The 9,467-nt window shown below is 50.7% G+C and overlaps 1 protein-coding gene across 4 annotated transcripts in view; it reads left to right on the top strand.

Annotated features, from left to right (window-relative positions):
* Mmab (metabolism of cobalamin associated B) overlaps positions 1–9,467 on the top strand; it is a 14,209-nt gene that overhangs the window by 808 nt on the left and 3,934 nt on the right. For 2 of the 4 annotated variants that reach the window (XM_005344263.3, XM_026787382.1), the window contains exons 2-7: positions 835–896; positions 3,778–3,871; positions 6,095–6,152; positions 7,115–7,187; positions 7,421–7,518; positions 7,724–7,788. In XM_005344263.3, the coding sequence (XP_005344320.1) occupies positions 835–896; positions 3,778–3,871; positions 6,095–6,152; positions 7,115–7,187; positions 7,421–7,518; positions 7,724–7,788 (450 nt within the window). The other 2 variants (XM_013349403.2, XM_026787379.1) reach the window with 2 other exon arrangements.

Raw genomic sequence — 9,467 nt, 5'->3', positions numbered from 1 at the left:
TGTGAGTTCGAGACCAGCCTGGTCTACAAGAGCTAGTTCCAGGACAGGCTCCAAAGCCACAGAGAAACCCTGTCTCGAAAAACCATAAAAAAAAAAAATGGCAGTGTCTTGAGGGAGAGCAAGGACTGGGGATGTGGCCCAGTGAGAGAACGTTTGTCTATCATGTCCAAAGCCTGGGCTCCAATTGCAGGCATCAAAAATAAACAAATTTAAAAAGTGAAAATACAATTTTTTTTCAAATTCCATTTTGCCAGTGTTTTATTTATTTATTTATTTTTTTTGTGTGTGTGTGTGACACTTGAACCCTTTGAAAACGCTCAGTTTTCTTTCCCCACGAAGCTGTAACTTTGTGATAGAGAAGTGGAGTTAGGGTGGACTAGGGGCAAGAGTTTGGGGAGGGTGGTGACCCGGGTCACGCTTAGAGTGGAACAGTCCTGGGCATAAATCCCAGCCCTGCCCCTTCCTGGAGACCCAGGGAGGTGAATCTTTGTGGGCTACTATTTCTACAGAGAAGTTAATAGCTAACTTTGGGGGTGTGGGAGAAGCTGAAGGGTAATTCCAGGAGGTAGTAGCTTTAGTTCACTGTGGAGCTAGGGCCACGTGGAGTGGTGAGTTAGCTCTTCCAGCAAATATTTGTCAGTCACTTCATTGGACAGTGCACTACAGCAGTTACTGTGCCTGGGGCATTACCTAGAAGGGATGGCAAGGAGAACGGTTGACAGAAGATTGCCATCGAGAAGGGAGTCTGTCGCGGAGTTTGCAGCCAGCAAGCTGAGTGAGGTGCTCCCTGCACGCCACCCCCCTTACCATGTCTTGATGTCTCTTTCTCGTTAGGGTGCAGTCATCCTCGAAGACACCCAAGATCCCCAAGATTTATACCAAAACAGGAGACAAAGGTAGGGTGAAGATGGGTGATAAATGCGGCAAGACACACAGCAGGCATCACTTTAAAGTTCTTCTCTCCTCGTGGGAGCCGTGTGACATGAAGTGACATGAAAAATTATTAATATGATATAATTATTAATATTAATAACTGTCATTAAGTGTTCAAACTATTATCAAGTTGTAAAGAAGATGGGAATAGTGCACACTTGTAATGCCAACACTCGGGAGGCTGAGATGGGAGAGTCATGAGTTCAAGACCGGCTAGGGTGACATGTGAGTCTCCAGGCCAGCTTAGGAGACATAACTAAACCCTGTCTTGAACTAAAGGGAAGGCAAGTTGTGGGACTGGAAGTGTAGCTCAGTGATAGAGTGCTTGTTTAGTATCCTGGAGGCCCTAGGTTCAACCCCGGAACTGCAAAAAAAAAGGCCAAATGAGCAAAAAAAAAAAACCCAGTGTGGCCCAATCAGGGATCGAGTGCTGGCTAGTATCCTGGAGGCCCTAGGTTCAACCCCGGAACTGAAAGAAAAAAAAAGATAAACAAACAAAACCAGTGTGGCACAATCTAAGAACTCTGAGTCATGGGGTGGGAGGGATGGTTCAGTGGTTAAGAGCCTGTACTACTCTTCCAGAGGGCCCAGGTATGGGTCCCAGCACCCACATTGGGTGGCTCACACTTTCCTATAATCTTTTTTTTTAATATTTATTTATTTATTATGTATACAATATTCTGTGTGTATGCCTGAAGGCCAGAAGAGGGCCCCAGACCTCTCTACAGATGGTTGTGAGCCACCATGTGATTGCTGGGAATTGAACTCAGGACCTTTGGAAGAGCAGGCAATGCTCTTAACCACTGAGCCATCTCTCCAGCCCCACTTTCCTATAATCTTAACTCTAGAGGGATCCATTGCCTCTGACCTCTGGGCACCATCCCCACCCCCACACAATTAAAACAAATTAAAACTTTTAAAAATATCTTTTAGTTCTCTTGGATTAAAAGTTTAACTATAGGTATGGTGGTATAGACATGTAATCTTGGGATGCTGGATGTAGAGGCAGGAGGGTCACTGTAAGCTCAAGGCCAGCCTGGGCTTCAGAGTGAGACTGTGTCTCTAAAGAGAAGAAGAAGAAATTGTGTGTATTGTGGGTGTATGTTTGTGTGTTTGTATACCTGGCTACACAGGAAGTTCTAGGCCAGCCAGGGCTACACAGTGAGACTTGTCTCTAAAGAAATGGGGAAAAAGCTTGTGGAAGGGGACTCAGGTATGTCTGAGAGGTTATCTCTTTGGATTTGGGTTTTTAGTTATAATTTATTTTTTGGGTGTGTCTGTGTGTCTGTGCCACAGTGCACTTGAGGTTAGAGAACAACTTTCAGGCGTTGGTTCTTTCCTCCCACCCTGTAGTTCCTGGGTATAAACTCAGGCCATCAGGCTTGCAGCAGGCCCTTTACCAGCGGAGCTGTCTCACTAGTCCTGAAAGAGTTAATCTTTGACTGGTAGCCAGGAGAGAGGTTGAACTGTGGGAGAGAGAAATACACAAAGTTCACATACTTTTCTTCTATTTTTTTCAAAACAAACATTTCATTGCTACAATTTTTTTGTTTGTTTTGTTTTTTGACACAGGGTTTCTCTGTGTAGCCCTTGGCTGTCCTGGAACTCACTCTGTAGACCAGGCTGGCCTCAGACTTACAGAGATCCTCCTGCCTCTGCCTTCCAAGTGCTGGGATTGAAGGTGTGTGCCACCACCGCCCGGCGCTTCAATATTTTAGTCAATGCCAGGTGTAGCGTAACAGGGAAACAGACCACTGTGGCACCATTTTCTGAAACTTAAGACCATGCAGATTGCTAACAGTCACTGTGCTTGGGGCATGTCCTTCATGCCGAAATATGCCTGTGCGTAAGGTGTGCTTTCCGCCTCTGAGCTGCAGGGAAGCAAGAATTAGGAATGTAAGTGTCACAAGTATGTTGCTGTAACAACAGAAAAGAAATCATGCGTAGCAGTGACAGATGTCAGTTGGTGGTGTCAGTGCTTTCCACCAGAAAGGTCCGGGAACGGCCTCCAGTCAGTCACAGACGGGGCACTTGGCTCACTAAGGCCCAGCCATGGAGTCTTGCAGTAGCGCTGGACAGGACTTCCCATAAGGTGAAGGGTGTGCTGACACAGGGCTGGGGCCAGGGAAGTGGAGCTTTGCTCTGCTTTGTTCCGGATCTGAAGTGGTCAGAAAGCAGCTTGGAAGGTGGGAGAGACAGGGAGATGGTGGGCTGTGACAGACAGATGAAGCCGTCACTATCCCTAGACCAGAGAGCTCTGTGACTTCAGTTCTGGCACGGTTCCTTTGATTTGTGGAGGTGGTTGTAAGCCACCACATGAGTGCTGGGACCTGAATCTGGGTCCTTGGCTGATGTGGGAGTGATTTCTTTCTAATCTGTTGCTTTCGTTGGTTAATTAATAAAGAAACTGCCTAGGCCCATTTGATAGGCCAACCCTTAGGTGGGTGGAGCTAACAGAACAGAATGCTGGGCGAAAGAAGCCAAGTCAGTGAGTCGCCATGATTCTCCCACCCAACACAGACGCAGGTTAAGATCTTCCCTGGTAAGCCACCTCGTGGGCTACACAGATTATTAGAAATGGGTTAGATCAATATGTAAGAGCTAGCCAATAAGAGGCTGGAACTAATGGGCCAGGCAGTGTTTAAAAGAATACAGTTTCCATGTAATTATTTCGGGTGTAAAGCTAGCTGTGCGGGCGGCCGGGTGCCAGGAACATAGCCCACCGCTCCTTTTACAACACTTGGCAAGAACAGCAAGTGCTCTTAACCACTGAACCATCCCTCCAACTCCTGCCCCTTCCTTCAAACAGCCCCCAATTCTTAATGTGCTAAATATCTTCCCTAGGATTTTCCAGCACCTTCACAGGAGAGCGGAGACCTAAAGATGACCAAGTATTTGAGGCTTTGGGAACTACAGATGAACTAAGTTCAGCTATTGGGTAAGGGGGGCAAGGATGGGCCTTGATGTGAAGTTAACCTGTGGCATTGGTGACTGTCATCATTGTGACATTCTCCCGGATCCTGGAGGGTCTGGAAGGTTGCCTGAATGAATCTGTAGGAGCTGTTAGCACAGGCTGGTCAGTTCCATGGGTCTGCAGGGTATAGATCTGTCCCTCTGTCTACACAGGGCGGTCCCTTCTTCTCACCCTTCCTGGTTCTGTCACTTGGAGCACACATGTGCCATCAGGAGACAGGCTGTGGGGGAAAGAGGTGAGGTCAGGTGATCATCAGTGCATCAGAGGTGGCCCCCCTGTGAATGAATTTAAAAGTGAGCCAGGGGTTAGAAGCCTTGCTCAATGATTCCCGTCCTCCGCTCCCAATCCCGACTGCTTATCACACTTAAGGGTTATTCCCCACCCTCACTTCCAGCCATTGCACGCTGGCTGCACTGCTGCCAAATATGGCCTCTGTGGAACCCTGATGATGAGACACCTGTCTGGGGCGGTACAGGTCCTGGTGGGTGAGGCTCATGCCGGCTCCTTAGACTTCCTGTGTGACCTCCTTCCCATTGCCCTGGTCAGAACCAGTCACATCCTGGTACTGTGGGAAAGGCCAAATGCACGTGGATGGTGGGCGTGCTGGCCATACTGGGGTGTGAACACTGATAGGCTGCTCCTTGAGCTCTGCCTGGCCCTGTGGTCACAGACGTGGGGATCAGGAAGATCTGTGTTCAGATTCTGTACCATCCCTTAGTAGCTGTGTGACTTCAGGTCAGACCAGACACCCTTGTTTTAAACCTCAGTTTGCTGTTCTGTGAAATGGTCATGGAAGTCCTTTCCCTCTGTTCTTACGAATTAATATGATAAATCTGCATCTCCCTGACTGCTGTTTACACTTACCTTTATCATTGCCCCGGGAACTCTCAGGCTCATGGCTCCCAGGTGCCAGGAGTGGAGTGGACAGTGATAACAGATGTGCCCCAGCCAGTATAGCCTTTCCTTGTTGTAGTAAGAAGAGCGGTGGGCTGTGTTCCTGCCCAGCTCCATACGGCTAGCTTTACCTGAAATAATTACATAGAAACTGTATTCTTTTAAACACTGCCTGGCCTATTAGTTCTAGCCTTTTCTTGGCTAATCCTCATATCTTGATTAACCCATTTCTAATAATGTGTGTTGCACCACGATGTGGTGCCTTACCAGGAAGGATCTTAGCCTGCGTCCATCTTGGAGAGGAGAGTGATAGCATCTGTGACTTACTTCCCTTCTTCCCAACATTCTGTTCGGTCTACTCTGCCTATCTAAATTCTGCCTTATCAGGCCAAGCAGTTTTCTTTATTAATTAACCAATGAAAGCAACAGATAGACAGATGACCAACCTCCATCACCTTGTCATCCAGAGGAAGACAGATGTTAGGAGTGCGTGCTCTGTTCTGATTGGAAGATGATTGTTTGCTGTTCCCCCCGCTGCTCCTTTTCCTGTCCTCTGGCCTCTCTGCCTGGGAGGGTGCTCGACCAGCGTAACTGCCAACCCTACGCCCGATGTCCTGGTCTTCGCTTCCACTAGGGCCCAGTGATGGGAGACAGCAGTGGGCAGAGAGGAAGTGTGCAGAGGACAGCTGGGAGTGTGGACAAAGTTTGGAATGCACCCGCATCCTCCCTTGCTTCTCCAGGCTTCTGTGCTTTCCACTCTTCACCGTCAGTCATTGGTTCCTTTATCTCTGCTTGCATCTTTGAGGATTGTCCCTTTGAGAGTCTCTCTGCCAGAAATCCTTCTCATGTGCCATCATCTGTCCCTTGCCAGGCCTCGTGGGGTGCAAGAGGAGAGTGCAGCGTCTTTGACCTATGTCTGGGAAGTTGTCTCTTCGTCTGTCCTACTTTACCACGCAACTCCTGTTCATCCTTCAGAGTCCCACCTTCCTCTTCACCCCTCGTCAAGGTTCTTAACCTCTGCATTGTGGTGCACGGCACACGTCTTTATCTCCTACTGGACAGGCCCCAGGTCCTCTGCTCCCTATCGTATCAACAGGACCGGCCTGGGCAAGGGCAGAGAGGAACAGCTGACTGGGGAGAAAGAACACAATAAAAGCACTCTAGGAAGCAAATGCCCCTGTCTACCTGGTGTTCTCTTTGTCAACAAGAAAGACTGCCATGGTCACTGTAGGTCACGGTATCTTACGGCCCCACAGCATTCTGTTACGGGCTAATTTTTCCTTGTCCTCTTAGGTTTGCCATGGAGGTGATCACAGAAAAAGGCCACACATTTGCCGAAGAACTTCAGAAAGTATGTTACATCATTTTAGCCTACATTGTGGCTTTTTGTCCCCATGACTTGGGTGTCGCTGGCTTCCTCCTCTGCCCGTTGCCTCTTTGTGCCACGGTAGCTAGTTACTTCTGAGAACTGCTCTGTCCTCATTTCTGAAGTAAGGACATGTAATCCTCCGTGAGGTGAGGGGTGCTGTGTAATGGGCGGCTCTGCTCTCCAGAGGTGCATGTCACATCTGGCAGCGGGAAAGCTGCTGGTGTCAGTACCCCACAATTGCACAGGGACAGCATCTTGGCAAAGAACAACCAATGCCAGTGGCCACAGCCCAGGCTGAAGAACAGCATGCTCGGGAGCCCAGCTGTAAGTCTCAGCCATGCGGAGTGTGCTTGGTAGTGTTGCAGTTGAGTTCCAACAGACCAGCCAGCCAGGGCACCAGCCGCATCTCTCTAGACCCTTGCTGCTGTCTCCCAGGCATCACTGTAGCCTGCCTGGGGACTCAGGAGCACAGGAGTCCTTCCTGAGTCCTCCTGTCCTGCTGGCCACTGCCTTCCATATCCTGTCCTTCACAGTTGAGGTGGCTCTGGCACATTTGGTCACTTTGTTCATTGAATTACAACTCCAGAACTGTCAGCGTAGAGAAAGAAGGCAAGTACGTGGGAGCCAGAGATCAGACCAAGAAGGTGCCTCTTGGGTAGCACTTAGCAGAACCTTACTCCCTCAAATTCCCCTCTGGAGGCCTCATGGTGCTTAGTTTGGACAGTTTGCCTTTGGATGTGAATTCAGAAGTTCTGTTAGCTCCTCACTGCCTAGTGTGCACACTCTGCTGGCACGTCCCTCTCATAGGCTCTGCTGGCACGCTCTGTGGCACACGCCGCTGGCACGCTCTGTGGCTCCTCTGCACATGCAATAGTGCGGTACGGTTGCACAATTTCCACCCAGCCTGCTACTGATGACCTTTTTTCTCTCCTCCTGTTCCCCAGATCCAGTGCACGTTGCAGGATGTTGGCTCTGCCCTGGCTACTCCACGATCCTCAGCCAGGGAGGCTCACTTAAGTAATTCCCAGCCCTGCTCAGGGAATTCTTGGGGTCCTGGGGTGGGGACCTCCCCTTAGTGTAGGTCCCCGGGCTCTCTGGCAGGGCGGACAACTTCTTCTCTGCTTTGGGAAAGTCGTTAGCTTCAAAGCTGATAGGAACCGTTCGCAGGATACCGTGCAGAAGGGAAGGGGTGTTTCCCGAATGTACTCATGGCATGCTTACAGGAGGCCTTTCTGCCCCTGACTCCTCAGAACTCACAGCCTTCGAGGAAGGGCCTATCATGGAGCTGGAAGAGTGGATTGACAAGTACTCCAGCCAGCTTCCCCCACTCACGGCTTTCATTCTGCCTGTAGGTATTGCGGGGCTCAACCTGGGGTGGCCAGGGTGGGTGTAGTAACAGAAACTGTGGGCTTGCCATTAGTTCCACCCCCAGCACCCCACTCCTTTTCCTGTCCACTTGAGAGCCACCCCAGAGGTGTGTCTGGTAGGGCTCTGGGTGGCAGAAGACTGTCCAGGGTGGAGCAATGCTGGCCAATGCTCACTTTTTCTTTCAGTCTGGAGGCAAGAGCAGCTCAGCGCTGCACTTCTGCCGGGCCGTGTGCCGACGAGCTGAGCGACGGTAAGGGTCCCAGAGGCCAATGCAGGAGCCTTATACCTGTGCCATCCGACCCTTCCCTAGGTGACTTTATCATGTCATTTTCTAGGTCCCATGTTACAGAGGGGACTGTGATAGGTGACTGCATACTGCTTAAAGGCAAGCAGAGTTTTCCCTCCTCCTGAGATTCACAAGAAGCCAGTGACATATTCCAGGCTATGGGGGGGCGCAGGGAGAATAACATGAAAGGACCCTTCTGGAATTAGAAAGGACAGTAGGGGCCCTGTGGTTAGGGAGGACCCAGGTAGAAGCTGTTCATAGTCTAGCCACCTCCTGCCTTGCCTCATCTCCAAACTCAGAGTGTTCATGGTCTCAAGAGGTTCCTCACAGTGCTCCCTCCCCAGGAGTCGGGCAGCTAAGTTAGCAGGACCTCCCAACAGGTTCTGTGGCTGGGGCCACCCTTCCACAGTCTCCCATATCACAAGAGTTTCGTCCTTCACAAAAGGCTCATAGACCTAGACATTCCCAGATGCATCTTGGGTAACAAAAAAAGCTTGGGCCTCAAGAGAAAAATAGTGCTTTGTACAAAGTCACCCGTATCACCGTAGCGAGCAGAGGGAGTGGCCTACGGGCCCAGCACGAGACTGAGCTGGTGTTGCATTCTCTGTGTGGCAGACAGGCCCCAGCCACGGCAGGGACCTGCCAGTGACCCGCCAGGATGCTCTCAGGGCAGATGGTTACCTAGGTGAAGCAACCATGCTGAGTGGGAGGTGCCTCCAGGCCTGCCTAGACATAAGACTTCTGGGGTACTGGCCAAGTACATCATCTTGGATAGGGCCAAAACACCCCAGGCTGGCTTAGGAGAGTACCAACGGGGATCAGGCAGTGCTATGTGTGGAGGAGTCGGGTGGGATGTTATCACGCCATGGTATCCAGTAGGCACACGGTCCCAAGTGTATGCACACATTTAGAATTACTAGTAAGAACAGCAGCTCTTTGGGGATTAAGGCCCAGATAAACCTTCTTTTGAAGACTAGAGGCTGCCAGCTCTGCCCACATAGGAGCCGAGACCGTGCTTGTTGGCACAAAGGCCAGCAGACTGGACTATTGGTCAGCCTACTCTCACCTGCTGTGCCACCTCCTTCACTGGCCAGGCCACATCATGTATGTCCAAGGGAAGGGGTCAGCTGAGGTAATGGTGGAGTTTCATATCTGCTTCATAGTTGTTAGGGTTAGTTCAAGTGGTGAGGTCAAGGGGTGCTCCATGTCCTGGCTCCCGTGTGTTGAGCCTGGTGTGGAACCCGTATGTGTCTGTGCCCCAGCTCCTGTGTGCTGAGCCTGGCTGTGGAACCTGACTGCGTCTGTGTCCTGGCTCCCATGTGTTGAGCCTGGCTGTGGAACCTGACTGCATCTGTGTCCCAACTCCCATGTGTTGAGCCTGGCCGTGGAACTCATGTCCCGGCTCCGGTGTGTTGAGCCTGGCTGTGGAACCTGACTGTGTCTGTGTCCTGGCTCCCATGTGTTGAGCCTGGCCATGGAACCTGACTGCATCTGTGTCCCGGCTCCCATGTGTTGAGCCTGGTCATGGAACCTGACTGCGTCCGTGCTCTGGCTCCTGTGTGTTGAGCCTAGACATGGAACCTGACTTCATCCATGCCCTGGCTCCCATATGTTGAGCCTGGCCGTGGAACCTGACTGCGTCC

The sequence above is a fragment of the Microtus ochrogaster genome, chromosome 2 (genome assembly GCF_000317375.1).
Source record: "Microtus ochrogaster isolate Prairie Vole_2 chromosome 2, MicOch1.0, whole genome shotgun sequence".
Classification (NCBI taxonomy): domain Eukaryota; kingdom Metazoa; phylum Chordata; class Mammalia; order Rodentia; family Cricetidae; genus Microtus; species Microtus ochrogaster.
This window is presented reverse-complemented; position numbering and strand designations above follow the sequence as displayed.